Below are 25930 nucleotides of genomic sequence, written 5' to 3'. Positions count from 1 at the left end.
GGTGCTTGAAGCTTTATAAGGATTGCATGGGATCCAGCAGAGGCAGGAGATTGGGAACTCATAAAGGAAGCTGCCAGATGACCCAGAAGTTGCCTATTGTGGGCCTCAGAATGTGCCTGGTCCAGTGTGACTGGAATAAGCACAAAAAGAATTGCGCCTAGGGCATCCAGGCTCCAGATATGAAGAACAGAGACCTTGCTTTGTTGCTGGCATCCCATAACAGCTATTGGGAAGATGCCGAAAATGGATAATGGCCATACAGGAGCCTCTGCATTCCAGGGCAGATGTTGGGTAATTCACATCCAGAGCAGTGAATATGAAACTGTGGGGTTTGGACTCAACACTATAAAAATGGAGTTTACAGGAGGCACCTTAGACGGAGATATTCAGCAGAGATTGATATCTTTCCAGCAACAGGAGGTGGGGATCAAATTTCAAATACCCACTGACAGAGTTCCAAGGGTCAGGCAAAATGAAACCCCAGCTACTGGTACTTCTAGTTTTAGAATTCTGTAGCACCCCCATTAGAATACACAATTTGCCAGCACTCACCAGTCTATCCCATCCTATATTGGGAGACAGGAAGCTGAAAGCTACTACAACCAGCTTTGGCTCCTGGCCACAGTGGCTGGCAGCTAGGTGAGGAACACAAAGAGGTTGAACTTAACAACCCCCAGCACTTGACCCAAGGGTTACAGAGCACAAAAAGAAAAAGATGAAAATCCATCCTTGCCAGCCACAGTTCTGACCACCTCATCAAAAACAAGCTCTTTATTTCTCATAATTTTTTTAATCTTTATTTTCTCTTTTTTTTCCATGTACTGCTCATTTAAAAATTTAAAAAAATATATATTTTATTTCAGCTTTGTTATTCCTCAGATTTAAAAAAATCTTTCATTTGACTGGATTTTTTAAAAAAATAATTCTTCTCTGGCTTGATACATAGTTCTTTTATTTTTTGTTTTCTTAATTATTTTTTAGTTGTAGATGGACACAATAGCTTTACTTATTTATTTTTATGTGATGCTAAGGATAAAACTCAGTGTCTCACATGTGCAAAGCAAGTGCTCTACTACTGAGCTATAGTCCCAGCCCTCATTTGGCTAGATTTTATTGTCATTTAGTTTTCCTGTTTACTTATACATTATTCATGTATGCCTAAGTTCTTTGCTCAGACACTAGAAAGATCACTTGATTAACTATAACATCCATGCCACATTTCCTTTTGAAACACCTTGTCTAGTGCTCTGTTGACTATAGGATGCTATAGTCCTTTTATTGTGATATCTCTCTTTATAAATTGGTTGCCTTGATTAGTAGCTGAGTTGTTTGATTTATGTTATTTTCTTCCAAGAAAAGTTCATGTGTGCTATAATTCTTACTTGAGAATTTTCCACATATAGGCTTCATACTTGAAGAACAATTTCACTGGTATAAATTACTAGGTCAAACCCCCTTTTCCCTTGAACTTTAGATATTATTCTATTGGTTTCTGGCATTGAATGTTCCTATGGGAAAGTCTAGGATATTTTTGTTAGATATCTTGCTTTCTCTGTGTAGATACCTAAGGAAATCTTTCTGCATTTTGTTTTTATAACCTTTATACATTACTGCAAATTCAAACATTCTTTATCATTCTATGTCAGTTTTTCCTAAAATAAAGTTTGTATATTAGGTTTTTATTAGTTTACAAAAAATTTATTATAACTTTGTCTATATTTTTGTGTCATTTTTATGTTTTTTTGTTATTCTTAAATTTTTAATTATTTATGTATTTTTATTAGAACTTTTTAGTTATACATAGCAGTTGGGTTCATCCTGACAAACTCATACGTGCATGGATTTTGATCACTGTTCATGATCCCTCCCATTTTTAAATTTAAATAATTAAAATATCATTTCATTATATTTTATAATTTTTTACTTTTTTTCCATTCTGTGAGAATATGTGTATGTGTTCTTACTGTGCAGAGAAGTTCAAAACAAGCAAATGTGTGTGTACATATATATATATATATATATATATATATATATATATATACATATACATATGTATACATATATATATATATTTACACACACACATACATACAAAAACAATTAAAAATATTGAAACAATTTTATATTAATTTTAATTGCATACTTCTTTACCCAGTTATTATTTATCCTTGGTTTGGTGGGGTATAATTATATGTGGGTTAGAGCTGTTTGATCTGACATTTGTTTGTTCATATCTTGGTTTTTGTCCCACTGATTGCCACTTCTTCACTCTCTTTCCCCCCTAATAGACACAATTTCCCTTTCCCTCCTCTTCTCTTTCATTTTTTTATTATTTTGGTTATTTTTAATTCCTCCTTCTTCAGAGCCATCATCTGCTACACTCTCCTGCTTCTGTCCTGTTCGCTTTTATATATTTCAAACTTTTTCTCTTGCTTTTGCTACCTTATTTTCTCTTCACCCGAGAAACTATAATCCCACAATCTAAGATAATTATATATTTGATTTAATTCCTACTCATTCATGTTGTTGTGATTATCAGTACAGTGTATGATGTATTAGACATCTAATGTTTAATATCTGATCTAGTTCATAGTTTTTTTTTTATTGTTGCTGTTGATGTTAAATAGCAACCCTTTCATTCCTATGCAGGTGGAAATTAGTGTTATACATGTCAAAGTAGATACTGGACATTTATCTTAAGGCTGTACATCTGTTGCTAACATTTGTACTCTTAGTAACTCCCCACTTCCTCTAAGGGGGGCTAGAATGTGATTGGGACTCTTCAAATACACAGGGTAGATTTCCTGCTGCTGAGAAACACTTATGACTCATCCATGTAACAGCAAACTTCACCCCACATATGATCTAGCCTCACATTACTTCAATTCATAGAACTGGGGAGACAAAAACCCTAAACCAACAACCAGGACCCAAGGAGGAAGAACCAGAGGGGGACCTCACTTCTTACACCTGGACATCTACTCATACATGAAAAACAGAGAGAAGTCCCAGAAAAAAAAAGATAACAACAAACAAAAGGACAATATAGAAGAGGAAGGGGAAACCATGTCAATTGATGTGTAAGTCCAAGATGTCTAAAAACTTGAGAAAAATGCAAACAAATATCACCCCAAAATTCACAATCCCCAACAAAGGAACCTACAGATATGCAAGAGAATGAAATTCTAGAGAAAGACTGTAAAAAACTGATTATTGAAATATTCTATGAACTCAAAAAATATCTCAGGAATGAAATGAGAGCAAATACAGGAGATGAAAGACCATTCTAATAAAAAAATAGAGATAATGAAAATAAATCATTCAGTACTCCTGGAAATGGAAGACTCAATGAATCAAATTAAAATTTTACTTGAAAGTATCACCAACAGATTTGATTTATAGAAAATAGAACTTCAAGCCTTGAAGACAGAAGTTCAGGCTTTAAAGATAGTGTATATGAACTTGAATACTCAGAATTCAATAAAGAAAAAAAGACCATAAACAGAATATACAAATGTGAGACAGCATCAAGAACAAACCTGAGAGTCATTACGGTAGAACAGAATATGGAGATATAGGCTAAAGGCATTAGGAACACCTTCAGTGAGATAGGAATGGAAAAATTTCCCCATGTTAGAAGTGAGATAGACATCCACATCTAGGAGGCATATAGGAACCCAAATAGACAACATTGAAACAGAATCTCTCCAAGACACATCATGATCAAGATGTCTTGCAGAAAATAAGGAAAGAATACTGAAAACTGCAAAAGAAAAATGTCAGGTTGTATGTAGAGGCAAACCAATAAGGCTCACTTCTGACTTCTTAACTCAGACCTTAAAATCAAAGAGGGTATGGAAGGAGATATTCTAAGCTCTAAAAGAAAAAAAATTGCCAGCCAAGATTGCTATATCCAGCAAATCTATCTTTCATAATAAGTACTGAAATAAAAACTTTCCATGAGAAGGACAAACTAAAAGAATTCTTGACCACTAAGCCAACACTACAAAGTATATTCAAAGATAAACTGCACAAAGGGGAACCCAAAAACAAACACCCAAACTCCCAAACAAATGAGATCACCAGAAGAACAACAAACTAAATGAAAATGAAGGCATAATTAAATACAGCAAATAAATTAAAATGTCAGGAAACTACAAACATACATCCATAACAACACTGTATGTAAATGGTCTTCAGTCCCCAATTAAAAGACATAGATTAGCAGAATGGATCAAAAATAAAATCCAACTACATGCACCTTGCAAGAGACTCAACACATAGGCAAGGACTCACAGACTGAAAGTAAAAGGGTAGAAAAATATTCTATGCAAATGGAGTCCAAAAGCAAGTAGGACTGACAAAGCAGATTTCAAGCAAAAATTAATCAGAAGAGATAAAGAAGGCCACTACATAATGATAAAGAGAACAGTCTAAGAAGATATAACAATGATAAATGCCCCAAATGTCAGTGTACCTAATTACATAATAAAATACTTCTTGAAATTAAAACCCAAATAGACACCAATATAATAATACTGGGTGATTTCAATAGACAGGCCATCCAAACATAAAATCAATAAAGATATATCTGACTTAAATAATACTACAAATCAAATGAACCCAATAGATATTTACAAAATATTTTACCCCCCCCAAAAAAAATCTGAATTTATTATATACTCAGCAGTCCACAGAACATTTTCCAAAACATTATAGGTCACAATGTGTTGAGAGCCACAGCTGAAGGGGCCCGTGATTTAAATGGTTTAATTTAAATTGGGTAAACAGCTGTTGAGGATTGTTTTAATATGTGAATAAAAAAGGAGGTTAACAGATCTGTTTGTTTACTTTCACCTTTCCTTTTCATTATATTTAATAATTCTCTTCAAGATAATGTAATTTGTTAAGAAAATTGTTTTCTTTTAGTGCCTTCTGGAATGTTACATAATTTTTTCTTTAGCCATTATTGCCAGAATTCTTATCTTCATCCCAGTGCTGGTGAAGACAAAGATAAAACCAATCTACAGCTTCTGCAATAGCCATCACTGAACTGCTTGCAGAACTTGCCTGGACTATGTATCACTTGTATGCATTGTGAACTCACCTGTATGCATTGTGAACTATCTGTTGGTGCAGCGACTTGTGGTAGTGTTGGGGTATTTTTGCTGATGGTGTCATCGGTGGTACAATTTTTCCAAAAGGAGCCGTCAATTGGCTTGGTGTATCTTCCTCCCTTCTGCTTGTCATGATCGTTCAGCTAAAATTTGGGGGCCAACAGAGGTGAGGCAAAGAACCTCACCCCCCCCCCCCCGCTGGTACAAAGACCTATCCGCAGGTGTGGCTGTATACTGGACTGGTAGTCAGTGACTGGTAAGATCCAATTGCAATGGTACCAACCTAAAACAGGAGGCTGATGCCTTGAGATCAGCTCATCCGATAACGGGTAAGAACCATATGTACTATTGGACAACCTAAGGCAGGCACGGTCCCTAAGCCACATGCTTGTTGTTTAAACAGAGAGGGGGAGATGTTGAGAGCCACAGCCCAAAGGGCCCCAGCAAACTTTCAGACTGCCAGCTGATGATTGGCTCACAGCGGCCCCAGCAACTTCTAGCTGATTGGCTCCTCTGTGGTGATGCTCATTGGGCTATTTCCCCGCCCTTTCAGACTACGGAGCTGCTCATTGGGGTGCTTTTTTTGGCTCCGCCCACGCGACCCAGCCAATCGGCCTCAAGAGCAGGAGGAGTGGGGGAGGTTGAGAGGCTTATGGGAAGCCCTGGTGGCAGTTGGGCTCTGAAGGTTTTTCCTGAGGAGCTGTTTTGGTTCTAAAAATAAAGTTACTTTCTTTTGACAAGTGGCTCCTGAATTGTGCCCAGCCAGACTGCGGCAACAATGTAAGTCTTAGTAAATAAAAAAAAAAATTGATGTAATCCCATGTATCCTATCAGATCATAATGAAATGAAATTAGAAAACAACAGCAAGAAAAATTATAAAAAGCATATAAATAACACAGAGATTGGAAATACTCTTGGAAATGAAGAATGGATCAGAGAAAATATGAGAGACAAAAATCAAGAAATTCTCAGAAACAAAGAATATACAACATATCAAATTTTCTGAGACACTATGAAAACAGTTCTAAGAGGAAAATTTATACCATTAAGTGCCTACATTAAAAAAATAGAGAGATCCCAAATAAATGAGCTTATGCTTCATCTCAAGACTTCAGAAAAGGAAAATTAATAGAAAATAGGAAAAATTTAGATTAGAGTTGAAATTAATGAAATTGAAAATTAAACACTAAACAGGATCACTGACACAAAGAGGTGACTTTTGAAAAGAGAAATAAGACTGATAAACCCACAGGAAATTTACAAAAAATGGGGAGAGAGAGGTAATTAACAAAATTATAGATGAAAAAGGAAATACCACCACAGACACAGCTAAAATCCAGGGATCATTAGAAACTATTTTGAAAAATTATACTCCAATAAAGTGGAAGATCTAGAAGACATTGACAAATTTATACACACATGACCTGCCAAAATTGAACCAGGAAGATATAGAAAACATAAACAGACCAATATCAGGTCAAGAAATCAAAACAGCAATTAAAAACCTTCCAACAAAGAAAAGCCCAGGACCAGATGGATTCTCACCTGAGTTCTACCATATATTTAAAGAAGAACTAACACCAGTCTTTAAAATGTTCCATGAAATTGAAAGGGAGGGAACACTTCCCAATATATTCTATGAAGCCAGTATAACCCTGCTACCAAAACCAGACAAAGATACCTCAAGGAAAGAAAACCGAACCAAAATCCCTGATGAACATAGATACAAAAATCTTTAATTAAATCTTAGCAAACCACATTGTAAAGCACACGAAGATAATCCACTATGATCAAGTTTAATCCCAGGGATGCAAGGCTGATTCAACAGAAGCAAATCAATAAATGTAATTCATCACATAAATAGAATTAAGGACAATAATCATATGATCATCTCAATAAATGCAGAAAGGGTCTTTGATGAAATCCAACACCTATTTTTGCTGGGGAAACAAGGGATAGAAGAAACTTACTCCAACATTATAAAAGCTATTTATGACAAACTCAAAGCCAACATCATACTGAACAGAGAAAAACTGAAAACATTTCCTCCATAATCAGGAACAAGACAAGAATGTTCAGTCTCATCACTTCTATTCAATATATTTTTGAAACTGTAGCCAGATTAATCAGGCAAGAGAAGAAATTAAAAGGATACATATAGGAAAAAAAATGGCTGGGTGTGCATGTCTGTAATCCTAATGGTTCTGGAGGCTGAGGCCAGAGGATCATGAGTTCAAAGCCAGCCTCAGCAGCTTAGCAAGGTCATAAGCAACTCAGCAAGACCCTGTCTCTAAATAAATATTTTAAAAAGGGCTTGGGATGTGGCTTGGTGTTTAATTGCCCCTGAGTTCAATTTCCTAGTACCAAAACAAAGCAAAACAACAACAACAACAAAAGCATAGGTACTACAAGTTACAAAAACTATTATAATTTTTTACATCAAAATCAAAGGGCAAATTAGACAATAAGATAACAAATAACCCAATCAACAAATGGGCCAAGGACCTGAACAGACACTTCTCAGAGGAGGACATACAGTCAATCAACAAGTACATGAAAAAATGCTCACCATCTCTAGCAGTCAGAGAAATGCAAATCAAAACCACCCTAAGATACCATCTCACTCCAGTAAGATTGGCAGCCATTAGGAAGTCAAACAACAACAAGTGCTGGCGAGGATGTGGGGAAAAGGGTACACTTGTACATTGCTGGTGGGACTGCAAATTGGTGCAGCCAATTTGGAAAGCAGTATGGAGATTTCTTGGAAAGCTGGGAATGGAGCCACCATTTGACCCAGCTATTCCCCTTCTCGGTCTATTCCCTAAAGACCTAAAAAAAGCATGCTACAGGGACACTGCTACATCGATGTTCATAGCAGCACAATTCACAATAGCACTACTGTGGAACCAACCTAGATGCCCTTCAATAGACGAATGGATAAAAAAAAATGTGGCATTTATACACAATGGAGTATTACTCTGCATTAAAAAATGACAAAATCATAGAATTTGCAGGGAAATGGATGGCATTAGAGCAGATTATGCTAAGTGAAGCTAGCCAATCCCTAAAAAACAAATGCCAAATGTCTTCTTTGATATAAGGAGAGTAACTAAGAACAGAGTAGGGATGAAGAGCATGAGAAGAAGATTAACATTAAACAGGGATGAGAGGTGGGAGGGAAAGGGAGAGAGAAGGGAAATTGCATGGAAATGGAAGGAGACCCTCAGGGTTATACAAAATTACATACAAGAGGAAGTGAGGGGAAAGGGGAAATAATACAAGGGGGAGAAATGAATGACAGTAGAGGGGGTAGAGAGAGAAGAGGGGAGGGGAGGGGAGGGGAGGTGGGATAGTAGAGGATAGTAAAGGCAGCAGAACACAACAGACACTAGTATGGCAATATGTAAATCAATGGATGTGTAACTGATGTGATTCTGCAATCTGTATACGGGGTAAAAATGGGAGTTCATAACCCACTTGAATCAAAGTGTGAAATATGATATATCAAGAGCTATGTAATGTTTTGAACAACCAACAATAAAAAATTTTAAAAAAAATCAAAGGGCAAGGAGAGTGAAATTGTTGGATATTTTTATGCAATTAAAAGCAATTTATTGTCAGTTTAAAGGAGCCTGTATTAAGGAGAAGATATTTTATGTAAGCTTCATGGTAACCACAAAGGAAACACTTATAGAACTTACACAGTATTAAAAGAAAGGATTCAAACCATACAATTACAGAAAACCTTTAAAGCACAAAGTAAGAAAAAAAGCAAGGGAGAAATAAATACAGGGTTTACAAAATAATAAAAAAACAAGTGGAATAAACAATCTTTAAATTTGTATGGAACTTAGTCCTACTTGGCTGCCAAACATGCCATTATTGAAGACAAGGAAAGAAGAACCCCTAAGGTGATTCAGAGACCATGAGGTGTGCCACTCCCACCAAAGGCCCAAAGTGAACAGGACAGAGGGGGCGGGCTAGCCTCATCCTCAATTTCTTTTCTTTTTCTTTATTTTCATTTTATTGGTTCCTTTTATTTATATATAACATTAGGATTTATTTTGACATAATTATAAAAGCATGAAATATAATATGTTCTAATTCAGTCCCCCATACATCCCCTTTTCCTTCCTTCCTCCCTTTCCCTGTTTCCTTCCCTCTACTGATATTTCTGCTATTTAATTATAGTTTTTCCCCCTAAATTAGTGTCTTGTGAATGTACATGATGGTGAGATTCACTGTGGTATATTCATATATATACATGGGATAGTTAGGTCAGATTCATTCTACTGTTCTTCCCTTATTCTGTCCCTCCTCCCTCCCCCTCAATCCCCTTCCTCTACTCCACTTATCTTTCTTCTATATTTCAAATATAAGAAATTTCTTCTGTTTCAAATTCTCTCTCTCTCTCTCTCTCTCTCTCTCTCTCTCTCTCTCTCTCTCTTCTTTAATATGGACTAGCTTCCACATATCAGAGAAAACATTCAATTTTGACTTTTTGGTTCTGTCTCATTTCACTTAACATGATAATCTCCAGTTCCATCTCTATACCAGCAAATTCCATAATCTCATTTTTCTTTATGGCTGAGTAATATGCCACTGTGTATATATACTACATTTTCTTTATCCATTCATCTATTAAAGGGCACTTAGGTTGGTTCCATAGCGTGGCTATTGTGAATTTTTTCTATTATAAAATTTTGATGTTGCTGCATTCTGATAGTATGCTCATTTTATATATTTTGGATATATGCTGAAGAGTGGGAGAGTTGGTTCATATGGTGGTTCCATTCTTAGTTTTTTGAGGAATCTCCATATTGCTTGCCAGAGTGGTTGCACTTATTTGAAGTCCCATCAGCAATGTGTGAGTGTACCTTTTTAACCACATCCTCATGAACACTTATTATTATTTGTATTCTTTTTTGTGGCGGGGTGGTACTGGGATTGAACTCAGGGGCACTCAACCACTGAGCCACATTCCCAGCCCTTTTTTTATCTTTTATTTAGAGACATGGTCTCACTGAGTTGCTTAGCACCTTGCCATTACTGAGGCTGGCTTTGAACTCGAGATCTTCCTGCCTCAGTCTCCCCAGCCTCTGGGATTACAGACATACACCATCATGTCCAGTTTATTTATATTCTTGATAATTTCCATTGTGATTGTAATGAGATGAAATGTCAATGTAGTTTTGTTTTGCATTTTCCTAATTGTTAGAGATGTTGAACATTTTTTCATATATTTCTTAGTTATGTGTATTTCTTCTTTTGATAAGTGTCTTGTTCTTTTGCCCTTTCATAACTGGTATTAAGTTTATTGAATTCTTTATATATTCTGGACATTATTGTCCTATCTGAGGAGCAGATAGGACATTCTGAAGGCTCCCTCTTCATGTTCTTGTTTCCTTTGCTGTGCAGAAGCTTTTTAATTTGATGTCATCCCACTCATTGATTTTGATTTAATTTCCTGTGCTTTAGGGTCTTGTTAAGGAAGTTGGTTCCTATACTGGCATGTTGGAGTATTGGCCTTACATTTTCTTTTAGCTGTTGCAGTTTCTGATCTAATCCCTAATCATGTATGTACATGGGATAGTTTTTTATCCACTTTATCCAGGATTTTTTAAAACTATTCTGAGTCTTCTATTTTTCCAAATGAATTTTGTAACTGCTTTTTCTAGTTCTATGAAGAATGTCAATGGTATTTCAATGGTTTTTTCATTGAATTTGTATATCACTTTTGATAGAATGGTTGTTTTGATAATATTAATTCTGCCTATCCAAGATCCTGGGAGGTCTTTCCATCTTCTAAGGTCCTCTTCAATTTCTTTCTTTAGTGTTCTATAATTTTCATTGTAGAGGTCCTTCAACTCCTTGGTTAGATTGATTCCAAAATACTTTTTTTTTAGATTATTGCAAATGGGATAGGGTTTCTAAATTCTTTTTCAGCAGATTCATTATTGAAGTATAGGATAGCGATTGATTTATATATGTCAATCTTTATTCCTACTACTTCATGAAATTTGTTTATCAGCTCTAGAATTTTTCTGGTGGAGGTTTTTTTTTTTAAATTTTTTCTTTTAAATGTAGGATCATGGCATTAGCAAACAGATAGTTTGAGCTTTTCTTTTCCTACTTGTATCCTTTTAATTTCCTTCTCTTGCCTTATTGCTCAGGCTACTTTCAAGGACTATTTTGACTAAGGTTAGTAAGAGTGGGTATCCTTAACCTAAATTTCAAAGAATGGGACAAATGCTTAGCAGCGCCGTTAGGGTAGAGCCAGCTCACCAGAGACCTGGGGGCATGACCCCTGCCCCAGAAAATAATTATGGCATGGATGAGGTCACTGTAGAGAGATACAGCATTGGTCATGACCTCTGATTTGTGGTGTGACAGTGCCACCCAGCTGATGTGGAATGCTGAGATCTCCACTCTAGTGTGTGTTTGGAATGTGGATCCTCTGACCTAGTGTGTTTGGAATGAGAGACTGCCATACCACTGAGTCCAAAATGCAGAGTATGAAGCCAAATATGGTCATTCTTGGGCTTTATGGTCTCATGGATCTCTCTTTGCTAAGTTTTGTACTTGCTTGTAACGCATCATCCCTTCCTTTTTTCTGATTTCTCCCTTCTAGAATGGGAATGTCTATTCCATGCCTGTTTCAACATTGTGTTTTGGAAGCACATAACTTGTTGAGTCCACACATTCACAAATGGAGAGCAATTTTGCTTCAGGATGTCTTACTCATATCTGATTTAAAATTATATTTAGATGATATTTTGAACTTAAGACTTCAAAGTTAATGTTGGAATGAGTTAAGACTTTGGGGGCTTTTTTGGATGGGATGAACTTATTTCGCATGTGAGAAGGACATGAAACTTTGATGGGACAGAGTCATATTGTCATGAACTAAATTTGTGTCTCTCTAAATTCGTATATTGATAGACTAACCCACAATATGATGGCTGTAAAAGGTGTTGGAGCCCTCATTAATTGGATTAATAAAAGGAAACCCAGAGAGCTCTCTTGCTTCATTTTCTGTCATATAAGGACAGAATGAGAAGCCAACTATCCATGAACCAGGAAATGGGCCCTGAGCAGACACAAAATCTGCCAGTGCCTTGATCTTGGTCTCCCTAGCCTCTAGGCATATGCGAAATAAATATTGTTTAAGCCATACAGTTTATGGTATTTTTGTTATAGCAGTTGGAACTGCCTAACACATTGCTGATCTATGACAGCTAAGACTGTTTTCCCAATTTCCTTAATCCTTTTCAGAATAATCCAGAACTCAGTTATGTATATTAATTATTTGCATAATTCTTAAATGAGATTATTATAGTTCAGCTGTTTTACAAACTTTAAAATACTATCCAAATATGAGGATCTGGTATTATTACATGTGTTAAAAGTGCATAAAAGTCTCAGGTGAAACATCCCATAAAGCACAAAATTTTATAAAGATGTAACTCCTTAAAAAATCTTGTTTGGGATTACTTACATGATGAAAGGTTCAGTTTAGATAAAACCAAATCAGTGGTTTGTGCTGTAATGTGAACTCAACTGCTCAGTTTCATCAAGATTTGGGTAACTACAGAAGACTGTTAGGGCCTCTTTGGTTTGTCATTGATAAGGTAACCATATTGTCCAAGTCAGGGCACTTTCAACAGTGAAAGGGGACAAGTGTAAACCGAATTCATCCTGGGCAAACCACTAGGCATGGAGATACTGAGCTAAAGCATCTTTTATTCTCTTTGAATCTATTTGTTAATTTGCACAGTTCAGTTTTTATCGTAGTATTCTTATTCCATAATCACAAAGGATGGGGATTAGAGGAGTGAAAGAAGAATGTTATTTAGGCAGAATTGAAGATGTCTTTCCAAGAGCATAGATTAAGAATTAGAAGAGCTAAGATCTCAATATTGCCACAATCATCTGTGATTTCAGGCAAGACAACTGAAATCTCTGTGGCTTAGTTTTCCCATCTGCTTAGTCAAATCTTGGAATCATACGCTTTACAAATTGAAAGGAATGCTGGAGTTCATTTAGTTTGTGCACCTGAAAAATTAATTTTCTATACAATATGCTGGCAAGCAGTTGTATAAATGGTTTGCTTATAATACATTCAATGATAGGAAACTTTCTCCCTCAAGAGGCAGCCAATGCCATTGCTGTAGCTAGCCGTTATTGTTCAGACATTGTTTCATTTTTTCTTCTACTTAGGCCAAAGCCTTTAAAATACATTGCAAGATTTAAGGCTTTAGGAGCATTGAATGGACTCTTTTTTTTTTTTTTTTTTTTTTGGTGATGATTGAACCCCAGGCCTTCTACATGCAAGGCAAGCACTCTACCAATTGAGCTATATCCCCAGCCCTTGAATGGAGACTTTTGCAAGAAACATCTCCTTGTTGTTGGAAGGGTTCAAATAAAGGCTTCATGACTCATGATCTCCAGGTGCTCTAGGATCTAGAATCTGAAATCTAAATGAATTTTAAGGTCCATTTTTGCTTCCTTAATCAGTGGTTACATGACAGTTCATTAAAAGAATTAACCTTTACATCAAGTCTTCTGAACAGCTCCTTATTTCCAATTTTTTCCTTTCTATTCTTTTTTTAAAATCCTGTAGCCTCAAACCTTTCATCTGCATATGACTCCTCTCTCTCCTTTGATTCTTTCTCTTCCTTCCTTTCTTTCTTTCTTTCTCTGTTTTTTGTTCTCTTCTCTTTTTCTTTTGCAGTGCTGGGGATTGAACCTAGGGTTTCTTGCATGCTCGACAAGTGCCCAACCGCTGAGGTATATTCCCCTTTTGCCTTCATATGTAGGTTCTCCCCTGTTCCAAACTCAGTATCTAGTATCTGTTCTCACTTCCTTTTCTTATTATGGTGCTTAACTGTCTTGCCTGAATTAATATAGAGCCTCCTCTCTGAACTACTGGCCTCCATCTTTTCCCTTTCAAATCCATCCTGTGTTTCTAAACTGTCTCTCTGATCAGCTCTCTTCCCTTTTCACTTCCCCTTCACCTTAATTTTGATCATTGAAAATCTTCCCCACTCTTTATCATGGCATTGAAAACCCTCGCCAATCAGGTCCAATTTATCTCTAGACATATTTCTTGCACTCACTTTCCTAAACTCTTCTAGTGAAATGGATCCCCCCTGTACTGTATTCCAAGAAAGTTCTGTTTTCTTGTTATTCAGTTTTTTATTATACAGTTCTTTATTATACAGTTCCCATGCTCAGGACTTCCCCTGCCCTAATCACTTGCACCAAAACAATCCTATCCATGTTTCAAGGTCAATCTCAAGTCTCTTCTCTTTTAAGTATTCCCAAATGACTCCAGCTGAATGCCTATACCATTTTATTTTCTGTATCATTCATCCAGCAGTCGATCATGTGTTGCCTTATAATATCTGTGGAAATTATTTACCTTAAGTAGTGTCATTTATTTTTTATGTATATCTTGTCTTATCAACTACCTCAATGTTCAGTGAGATCAGGAGTTCAGTTTTTACTTTTTTTTTCAACTCTATGGAACAGAACTGAGCACCTAGTAGAATCTGGCTCACTACTGTGTACTGACTAGTTTCCAATAGATTACCCAATTATATTGTCACTACTCTAATAGACCACTAAATCCATGATTAATCTTCCCTCACCACATTTGTCAGGCGCTGGTGGTGACAGAGGATAGAAGAGACTGTTAGAGATAAGGTGCATATGAGAGAAAGCGTATTTGTCCGTTTAAGCCTCGAGCAAGACAAATTGCTAAGATGCTGGTGGTGAGACATTTCTCTATCAGCTACTAGTGTTCCTTAATAGATTTAGGTCCCTGGGGCAGCTCACAGAAGTTGTGATTATAACCTGATACTCACAACTCTTCAAGAAAGTAAACAGGCAGATTATTTTTTTTTCCTTTCTGCTTTGTGCTGTGTAGTCAATACCTAGGTGTTTAATTCAGTGGAATCAGGAATGACACATCAACTCTCTGGTGACTTTCTCTAGCATGTTTTGCATTCATGGACTAATAATTAAAATTCAAAATATCCTATGTGACCATTTATGCCAAATTTTAAATGTCACTTGATTTGTAAGAAACATTGCCGTTTGAATAGAAGTAAGCCAAGGAAAGAAAAAGATTGTTCCACGGGGATAAGGATGGGACAGAAGCATAGAATTTATAGCTTTTCATGGCTACCTCTAATGTTGTGCCATAATGGCCTCACTGCCAGGGAGGGATATGCTTTTCCATCAGGAAGGGGAAAAGAAAATAACAAATGTATGAAATGCTGAGTCATATGAAGGACCATTATCAAATGCTAAGCAAAGGATCTCTTAATTAAGCACAACACATCATGGGCTTGGAAGAGGCTTTAATGACATGTGGAAAGGCCCCAGGTCAGCAAACTTGTCATGTTCCCTCATCACAGCCATAGGTATAAGAAGGTATATTTATAAGACTAAGTGGTCAAAACCCTAAGAAAGAAGCCCTGGGAGAATAAGGATAGATGGTTCTTCTTGATAGTATTATTTTTACTTCTAAAGGCCATTGTTACTAAACTACATTGCAAAATGCTCCATCTGAATTACCTGGAATAATCCTCTGCCCTTTGCTAGTTATTTAAGACATAGAGATCTTTTAAAGTATGTATTCATTTGTTGATCTCCAAGACCTTCAAAGAAGAATGTTGCTTTAATATGAACCATGTATCATTCCTTCTCCAAAACCTAGCTCCACTATTATCCCCAGATACATTTATTCACTCAAAAATAATTATTAAGCCTCTGTCATGTGCCAGACATTGTTCTAAATAAATAAATGCCACGGATCCCTCCTTTCTTGGAACTCGCATAGCTTATAACTATAGAGATCTAATAGAAGAACAGGCTGGGGGCATAGCCCAGAGTTTGAATGCTGTAGGAAGCAGTGGTCAAAGACTTGATATTGCCAAGGAGAGGAAGAACCCTAATAAGCTTTGGAGAAGACTGTGCCTTGCTCTTCCCTCTATGCTCATTTTATGATGAACAGAAAACAGACAGGAAGAATCCTATACTGGTTAAGGACATAAGCTTTGGGATGACACAACCTAGGTTCAAAACCTGATTTTACTACTGAGTAGTTTTCACCTCAGTCTGATTCCTTCCTGATTCTGAGTTTCAGTTTCTTTACCTGTTACTATAGTCATTCAGCAGATGCAACTCAAGACTTCCAACTGAAGCCTTCCTAACAGAAGGGCATCTAAGTTACCTGCACTTATACATCTTGAGTGCCTTGTTCATTGGGTAATACAGTGATATCTACATATCAAGTACATGTGTGCCAAGGTATATAAACCACATATTTATCAGGGTCTGAATCTAAGTGACTTATTCCTTTTCAAGTATAGTTCTAAACAGGTTTCCTAAAGCTATCTGTTTGTACTTCCTGACTGAATACTCCGCTTCTATTATATTATTTCCCTGTTTAAAATGTGGATTAACCAATGCAATTACCTAAGCATTTACCCATGAGAGTTGTGTGGGTTTTCTACTATTTCCCTTACCTTATGAACTTCTCCTTGTTGGACGGTTTTTATGACGTTAATCCATTCTTCCATGTCTTTCCGGTTGGGTGCTGCCAGGGTGACTTTTCGTTCTGGTGTAATAACCTGAACAAAAAGTCACATTATTAGCTCATTCTTGGTCCACAACTTTTCCTCCACAACAGTCTGTGAATAGTCTAAGGAACTAGCTAGATCTATCAAACATAACCCAAACCATTTCTTCAATATAACACATGATTTCCTAGGGTTACTCACAGCTCCTTATATACACACCCAAAATAATAACAATGGCAATAATAGTAATAGCTAACAATTTAATTGTACTTCCTATGTACTAGGGACTCTTCTAAAGGACTCCACTACAGCCTTCACTACAACCCCATGACAGGTGTTGTTAATTTTCCTATTTCATCATCAGGAAAACTAAGCCAAAGAAAGATAAATGACTTTTCCAGGGTCACCTAGCAGATAAAAAGCTAAGCTAGAATGGAAATATAGTCTGTGGCTCCAGAATCCATGTTTTTTTTTTTCAATACTGTAGATTGAGCTTAGAGGTGCTCTATAACTGTGTCACATCCCAACCCTTATTATTATTTTTTTAAATTTTAAGACATGGTCTCACTAAGATGCCCAGGATGTCCTTGAACTTGTGATCTTCCTGCCTCAGTCTCCTGAGTCACTGAGATTATTACTAAAGCCATGCATCACCTATTACTCAAGTGCTTACTGCTGCTGTCTACTCAAAGTGGTAAAAGTGTACTTAATTCATTAGGTGTACATCTTTCTGTTTGGGGGTACACCAAAATGAGATGTCCAAAAAATCCAGTTTCTTTCTTTCTTAGGGGCGAGGACAACCTGAAGAAAATTTTATAGCTGTCTCTCTTAATCTTGCCTGGTTCAAGAACCCTTCAGGAATAATAAGTAAGTCATGGTGAGGGTCTAGCAGATGTAGACCATGGGCATAAGTTGGCCTTTCCCCAGAGGAAAGTGGGAACATGGATAGTTATAGCATCAGTCATTGCTTCAAAGGCCTTATTTGCTTTGGCTACCAACATCTCAAATCTTAGAATTAGAGCTCATCACACCAACAAGCAATTTCCCTTTCCTTTTGTATGTAACACAGCATGATTGTTTGGCAGGTAGTTGTGATTGTGATCAGAGCCACTCCTTTGATCCAAACCTATTCTTAGTTGGGACTGTTGTGCAGTGCCTTTGTGCTTACATTAGGCTAAGGAGCAGCCTTGCCTGTAGGATTTCTTTGTAGAATCAAGGCCAAAAACATTGACCTAATGACTCATTTGGGGACAAATCAGTAGAATGCCCAGATTTACCTTGGGCCAATGTGACATAATGTGAAAAAAACAAAGCTGGGTTTCTATGTTAGATCTATCTGCTCTCTTTTCAAAAGAGGATGGAATGTGGACCAGCCATGGAAGAAGGGTATTAGGCTTATAGCTTTTTAGTCCACTAAATACCATCCTCTACCTGCTGCAGAGGATCACCCACTGTTGAGACTGGGAAGAGATACTTTTGGGAGGAGGTGGGTAGGAAATTTCTGGGTCAATGGACTGGCTATTTTTCAGTGAGTTTTCTAGTCTGGATTCATTTGAATGACAAAAGCCCCACATGACATTTCAGGCATGCTAAGCCCTTAAACACTTCCTCAGAAAAATCCATTTTTTTTTCTTTGAGATGCTCTCATTAGTAATATCAGCATGGGGTAGATTTCACTTTGGATTTAGGTTCTTATCTATTTCATCAAAGGAGGGGATACCATGTAACTGGATTATCCTGATATTTTTCTATGACATGTTAGTAGTCTCTTGAAACCCTCCCAATGATACTCTTATAAATCACTTTATCAGGAAGATTGACTGACGATTTTAATAGTCACACAATCTGAAATCAGCTTAGCTTTATAGTACGCTGATAATAGGGAAAAGGACTATCACTGTTTGGCCCCAAACAGTGGGTTTGTAGAAAATGTTTGTATGAAAAATAACACTTCAATATCAAAGGAGCCTTGGGAAACTTAATGTCCAAAGAGGGAATTAGTAGGCATGGTAGCCCCTCTTTTTATCTAGCCCCCACCCCTGCTCATTCAGTCATTCCCAATCATACTTACAGAAAAACTGTGGCAAAGATTTCTACAGCTGCTTTCTGCCAAGGTGACTTGAGACAGATCAATTGTTTCAAAGTGTACAAACTGGAAAGATATAAGAGGAAGAGGAACCATTTGTTTAATGACGCAAAGTGACATTAAAAGGTAAATAGACATACATATACATGCACACACACTGACAGGCATTTTTGGCAGTAATGATCCAATCACTCTTTTATCTTCAAGGCCAAAATTTATTTAAAAACATGATTTTTGTGGATATGTCATATGACAAATAAAAAATAAATCAATCTAAACCAAAACACAACTTTTCCAAAATCATTTATGTGGATTTATAGGAAACTTGGGTTAGTGAGTCGGTCTACAATTATTCAAATATAAAGATTAATGCTGGAGGAGATAATGGGATATCATCTGTTAGTGTACTAGTAGTACAGATTGTTATTAACATCTGTTCTATTGGGTGACAGCCTTTGACCACATTGCTTGTCCCATCCAGTTTGATCCTTATATCTCCTTGTACATTGGGCATAGTAGATACTACCCAGCCAGCAGCAGGAATCCAGTACTACTGACATATACAGGGATGACATCACCAATATGAAAGCTGCGCAGTTGCACAAGGCCCAATATTCAGAAGGGCCCCACACTTGGTTTCATGATCAGCTATCGCCATATTGAAATTTGCAATCATGTTATCTTTGAGTTTGTGTTTTGCATATAAGTTCATTGGAACAGTGAGCTGTGATATGAGCAGAAAATGTATGGCAAAAGACACCCACCCATTTGCATTTGTGATGTCCATAAGCATAGAATCACAGTGGACCCATCATATGTGGGTCTACAGTGAAACTTAAAGCAAATACCAGGTTAAGTGTGTTATATCTATGACTGAGTAAGCAGGGGAGCTGACAGCCCTGAGAGGCCACATGTGCTGTTGGAAACAAAACTTGCTGCAATCATAGAAAAGAGGCAATGGTGTTCTGGAAAACGTGAACTATCAAGAACTCCTATCGTATTCTTTCTTACTTATGTTACTTCACTATGTTAGCTAACGATTTATGCTTAAAAGGATGACATTGAAGGAAAGGGGAAAATAGAGCAAAGCATACATAGTTCTTTCAGTCAAAAAGTGTTGATAGAGTGTACAAGTATTAAAAATTGAAAAAAAAAACAGTTGAGCTAGTTTTGTACAGTTTTGTGTTCCGATAAGAACAAAATACATATGCATGTATGAGATACTAATACAAATTATATAATTTTAGTGATTATTTACAACATATTTGCATTTAAAACTAGCACAATACAATGTACAAATGAATGGTAAAATTCATGCTAATCATGTAAAATTTTATTTTTACTTAGAACAACATTAAATATTAAAACAAAAGCAACATAAGTCATTGTTTTATATTATAATGTAAATACAAAACATTATATTAGCACCATTAATGACCTATTCTTCCTGATTCTTGAATAAAGAGCCCTGTATTAGCATTTTACACTAGACCCTACAAATTATGTAGTTGACTCTGGGTGCAGAAGCTAACTGAAGAAAAAAAGGGAAGAGATACTGGAAGGGGAAAGGTGAGAAATGTGTCTCTCATTTGACCCAAAAGGAAGTCAAATTAATGGAAGAGTAGAGGGTTTTGACATCCATCCAATATTTGCCACCATGTCTTAAACCTGTTGGCCATCCTCCCACCCAAGCATTTCCTGGCACCCACCCACTAACTCAATTGATACGATTCTATATATTACCGAGGGATGATGTGCAAAGTAGAGCTTTCGTCCTTGAACGAGACAATATCTAAGTTTCCATCTCTTGACGGAGTTACAGTTCTTCAGCAGAGGTCCTTCTTTTAGTATTTTCTGAAAGACAGAAGCATAGGGATCAATTATATCAATTTGCAAGACCATATCATTTGTTCTCTCAGATGAGAAGATTAGATATCTTGAAGACTCTATCTCTGCTGAATAGGTGAGAAATGTCCTATAATCTATATAGGAATACAATGAAGTTAGTATGACCAGAAAAGGGATTGGTTACCCTTGTGTAACACATTCAAGATGATATAAGCTTCAAGTTTCTCAGGGTACATGGCCTCCAATCCATGGAGAATATCTCCATTTGTTGCAATGAGTGGTGGTGTGAGGGAGAAATATGAGACATAAAGATAATATTCCTAGGAAAGTACAATGGTCAGGGGAAAAGGCTGAGTTCAGGTAAGGCAGAAATGCTCAAAGTAGCAAGGTTGTAGCTCTTTTAGAGTGTTCCTTTTAGAATGTTAAGTTGTGTCACGTCCCTTCCCTGTTCAAAGCATCCAATACCTTCCCAATACTTTTAGAAACAAATATAAATTCTATTTCAAGACCTTCAGAGGACTCATGGTCATACTCTATATGCAGAGTTATGAAAAATTGTGCTATGAATGGGTAATTATGAATGTAATGCACTCCACTATTGTCATGTATGCAAGAAATAAATAAATAAATAAATAAAAGCACACCAATATACAACTATTTTCTAATTACTTTCTTTACATATCTCATAATGTGATTTTCCAGCTATGTGAAGAACATGCTGACCCCCATGAAGACATTCTCATGTATGTTGTAGGGTACAAACCATCATGCAAAACTGATATTTGGGAGAAGTACTCATCCCTACCAAGCTGGAACCAAACCTATACTTATTGGACAATAAGCCAGATAGTTTCAATCAACAAATTAAGGTTTGTGAATTCTTTCTATCATGTAAATTAGAATTCACTATTGAATGACTATAAACATGTTTTATTGGCCTACTTCGTTTTTTCAAAGGTTTTATTTAGTTGATAATATTTCAAAGGCAGAAGATTTCATATAAAAACCCATATTTACCATTTCTTAAAAAAACAGACTATCTACCAATGGTGGGATTATATTCTCACATGGAAAGAATCTGCTGGAAACATGTAGTAGCTTCTTCCTTCAAATAAGGTGCCTGATTCCAGCAATTATTCATCTTTGGGACCCTGATTAAATGACTCTTTGCCACTCTCATTCTCTATCACATATGCTTCTATATGTTCTATTCTCTAACCAGTAAGATAGTACTAATGGACAGAGTCTCTGTATCTCAACTGAAAAATGAGTTCATAAGCAATCACAATTTACCTGAGCCTTTTTGATAACTTATGAGTTTCAAGATTATTGTCCTACTCTTTTTTAAAAAATATTTTTTTTATTTTAAATATTTTTTAGATGATGATGGACCTTTACTTTATTCATTTATTTTTTTGTGGTGCTGGGAATTGAACCCAGTGCCTCACACATGTGAGGCAAGTGTTCTACCACTGAGCTACAACAACCGCAGCCCTATTGTCCTACTCTTATATGAAAAAGGATGATAGCAATGAGGAGTCAGAATAAAGAGAACAATAACATCTTGTGGGAAAGGGGGAGGTGGCATGGAGAATGAGATATTATACTTAAATAGTTGATACTGAGTCATCAATGAAAAAACAACTTTTGTCTAAGCATTAGCAATACATAGTTCCTTTCTTTTCTCTGTCCAGATAGGCTATAGTGTATACTCTCAATCATAGCATTTGATTTTCTCTGCCCTAACCCTCTCTCCTATGCCATATCCTAAGTTCTACCACACTAATCTTCATGATACTTTTGGGAAACATAAGAAGTCATATTTACCTCTTTCTATTAAAGACTTAAATTTTAAAATGGAACTGTTCCACTGGGTGTGGTGGCACATACCCATAATCCCAGTGAGACAGGCGGCTAAGGCAGGAGGATGGCCAGTTGGAGGCCAGCCTAGGCAACTTAATGAGACCTGGTCTCAAACTTTAAAAAATCAAAAATAAAATATAAAGGAGCTTGGGATGTAGCTCAGTGGTAAAGCACCCCTGAGTTCAATTCCCAACACAACCCCAAAAAAGAAAAAAAAAAAGATCCATTAAATGTTAGGTAGACTCCTGTTTTCTCTTTAAAGAAAATTTGTTCTTCCAATCCTATGAAACTGAAGCTACACCCATTATTTATGTCCTTTCTCCAAGCTGTTCAGCACTATCAAGTGTTAAATGTTGCCTTTAGTATTCTTATTTTATCATATATGATGTCTCCTGTACTAGTTCATTTTATAGTCTTTGGCTAGATAATTCCCCTTCCCACATTTTCAGTTTAAAGCCTTATAGCTCTTACTGGCAGATATTTACACAATTACATTCTCTTCTCAAAAGCAACTCCCCCTTAAGGAACCCATTTTTGAAGTATTGCAAACCATGGACCAGTAAACTAAGTTCTCGCATTTTGTAACCTGTGAATATGATAGCCCAAGAGAACTCAGATTTTAGTTAAGGCATTTGCCAAGTTCTTTCATGATATTACTATGAGCAAGAAGGAAAAATGATTATTTCCAAAGTGCCTATTTTATCTGTCTCCAGACCATATCCCCTCTCCCAGCAAACCATCGTGAATGTCAATGATTATTCAGAGCCCACTTCAAATAAGCCAGCACCCACCTCAATTTAGAGGGCCCCAGCCAAGCACCACCAGTCAGAGGATCAATAGAGATAATAGGAGTAAGATTTCTGTATCTCATTGTAAGTAAGTTTGAAGTAGATTCTGATAAGATGTGTATTGTAAGCCCTGAGCAACTACCAAGAAAATAAGTTTAAAATATTGTTTAACCATGATAAAACTATAAAATCCTCTGCATTCCTATTATAATGGCTAAAATTCAAAACACTGATATTACCAAATGTACAATAACAAGAACTCTCATTCATTGCTTGTAGGAATACACAGTGGTACCATCAGTTTAGAAGACAGTTTGGCAGTTTCTTTTAAAATCAAACATATGACCCTGTAATTGCAGTCCTTAGTATTTACCCAAATGCTTTGAAAATTTATGTCCACACAAAAATCTGCACACAACTGTTTATTGATGCTTTATTCATAATTGTCAATTCAGGGTTTTTGGGGTGTGAAGTTTGATAATTTTGAAATGTTAGCAACAAGTTAAGAGAGAAACTTTTGAAGCCTAAACAAAACATGTCTGCAAGCCATGGTTGGCTCACAGGCAAGCAGTTTGTACCTTCTGAACTATATAGCTACTGTCACGTCAGAGGAGGTTAAGAGTGAGTTCAGAGTTCATGTGAGACACATACTTATGAGATATATATTACCAAAATGGGAGCAGATAAGTAATGTGATTTATGTATACTAGGGAGAAGGGTTAAAATGCCATAATGAATTTCTTTGAGTTCTAAACACAGGCTTTGTATTATCAACTCTGAACATCTAGAAATACCCAAGCCTAGAGAGAAAGTAAAGTACCACACTACTAAATTTCCTTCTTCTAAATTCTGACCTCCTTCAGGAAAATTTACCTACTAACCCAACACTGTTTCTGGAAAGAAATTAAAAAAAAAAAAAAAAACCAAAACTTGTTTATTTCAAAACCCAATAGGCCGTCCCAGGAAACCAGTTTGAATAGGGAGAAGTCAAAAATCACTCAATCAATGGATTTTTTCAAGCCAATAAAATACATGCATGAAAAACAACCTTTACCTGCTCGGGGCTACTAAACCAAACAAGGACCTAAGAGGAAAATTGGAAAATTGCAAGCAAACGAGTCAACACATCCTGCAAATGGATGTGTTGGAAGGTAAACCCTTGCCTCTCCCTTAAGAGAACCGTGCACAGTGCTTCCCAGTCCCTGGCCTCTTGCAGATAACATCTCATTGCCTCCTCAGCACAACTATTCAGAGTGTCATCTCCAATTTCCAGATGGCACATCTGAAGCTTGGGCATTTTCCGCTACTTTGTTTAAAGACCCGCAATTACAAAATGCGGTGGACTCTGTGCTTTCTCTCCCCATGACAAGGAAACTGGGAGTTCCTAGTTAATTAGTATGTATAGGACACAACACGGTGAACACATAGCCCACCCAACCCCCCACCAAACTTTGTCCCCAAAGACAAGATTATAGATAGCATTAGGTTTTCTGTGAACAGCCTGAATACTCATTACTAGAATTGTTCATGAGTTTCCTTCCAAGAGGCAAATAGTAAGCCTTATTTTTCTAAAGACTTAATGTTCCATGATGAGCAAAAGGGGACTTCTCCTGCTTTTTAAAAATGATGTCCAAGATTGACCAGAACATTAACTAGAGTTCACATGGATGCAGCACTTTGCAATTAATAAAATGCTTTTATTTTCATTATGGAACCTTCCCAGCAGCCCTCTGAAGTAGGTAGAAAAGGCATGTTTCTGACTCAGTTCTGTCCTATGAAAACCACCCTGATCTTGGTTTCTTTAAGTAACTTGCCCATATATTCCATCATCAAGGAACTTTAAAATTTTCCTCTCAAACAAGGTAGTCCATGTTTCCCCCCCACACTTTTAAGACTTTCCAGCATCTTGGGGTTACAATATTTGTCAGAAAAATGCATTTCTAGTGCAGTTATAAAAGGCAATGAGGAATGGAACTCTCTGGGAAACTGCTCAGGGCTACTAAACCACCTTTGCAGCCACAGAGCTATTGCATAAAATGGGGCATACTTATAATCTTCTTGTCCAAGCTGCCATATTCCCGTTGCAAATATCTATGATGTGGCAGATACGGAAAAATGAGGCAGGGCCTGCAGGAACCTTAGATGTTCTGAAATGCCTTGGCCCCACCTGCAAAGCTTCTTAAACCAGAGCACACTGAGGGCAAATCTCCTAGCCTTTCCTGCCAGTTCTATCACACATTAAAACCCAAATAAAGTTGGTCACAGTGGTGCACACCTGTAATGCCAGTGACTCATGAGGCTGAGACCGGAGGATTGCAAGTTCAAGACCAGCCTCAGCACCTTAGTGAGACCCTAAGCAACTTAGCAACACCCTGTGTCAAAATTAAAAGTAAATAAATAAATAAAATGGTCTGGGGGTATAGCTCAGTGGCAAAGTGCCTCTGGGTTCAATCCCCAGTACAAAACAACAAGTAACACCTTGGGTTCTACTATTAAATTCTCACTGCTAGTGTTTTGTAGTGGGAGTGAGTATTGCTAATGAGTCTACTGTCCCAAGTTCAATCACCACAGACATCAGTGGTTGTTGTTCAAGTCCTAAGAGTGCAGGACTCCAAGGCATAGGGTCCTTTGTTCAG

The 25930-nt window shown here is 36.8% G+C and overlaps 1 protein-coding gene across 1 annotated transcript in view; it reads right to left on the bottom strand.

Annotated features, from left to right (window-relative positions):
* Positions 1 to 25930, bottom strand: part of Dgkk (diacylglycerol kinase kappa) — a 132450-nt gene that overhangs the window by 65037 nt on the left and 41483 nt on the right. Inside the window, exons 2-4 of the mRNA XM_071606589.1 lie at positions 20539 to 20649; positions 18781 to 18861; positions 16656 to 16760 (exon numbers count right to left, since the gene is read on the bottom strand). Coding sequence (XP_071462690.1) covers positions 16656 to 16760; positions 18781 to 18861; positions 20539 to 20649 — 297 coding nt within the window. The remainder of the gene's footprint in view (positions 1 to 16655; positions 16761 to 18780; positions 18862 to 20538; positions 20650 to 25930) is intronic.

Source organism: Marmota flaviventris, chromosome X, assembly GCF_047511675.1.
Source record: "Marmota flaviventris isolate mMarFla1 chromosome X, mMarFla1.hap1, whole genome shotgun sequence".
NCBI classification, from domain to species: Eukaryota; Metazoa; Chordata; class Mammalia; order Rodentia; family Sciuridae; genus Marmota; species Marmota flaviventris.
This window is presented reverse-complemented; position numbering and strand designations above follow the sequence as displayed.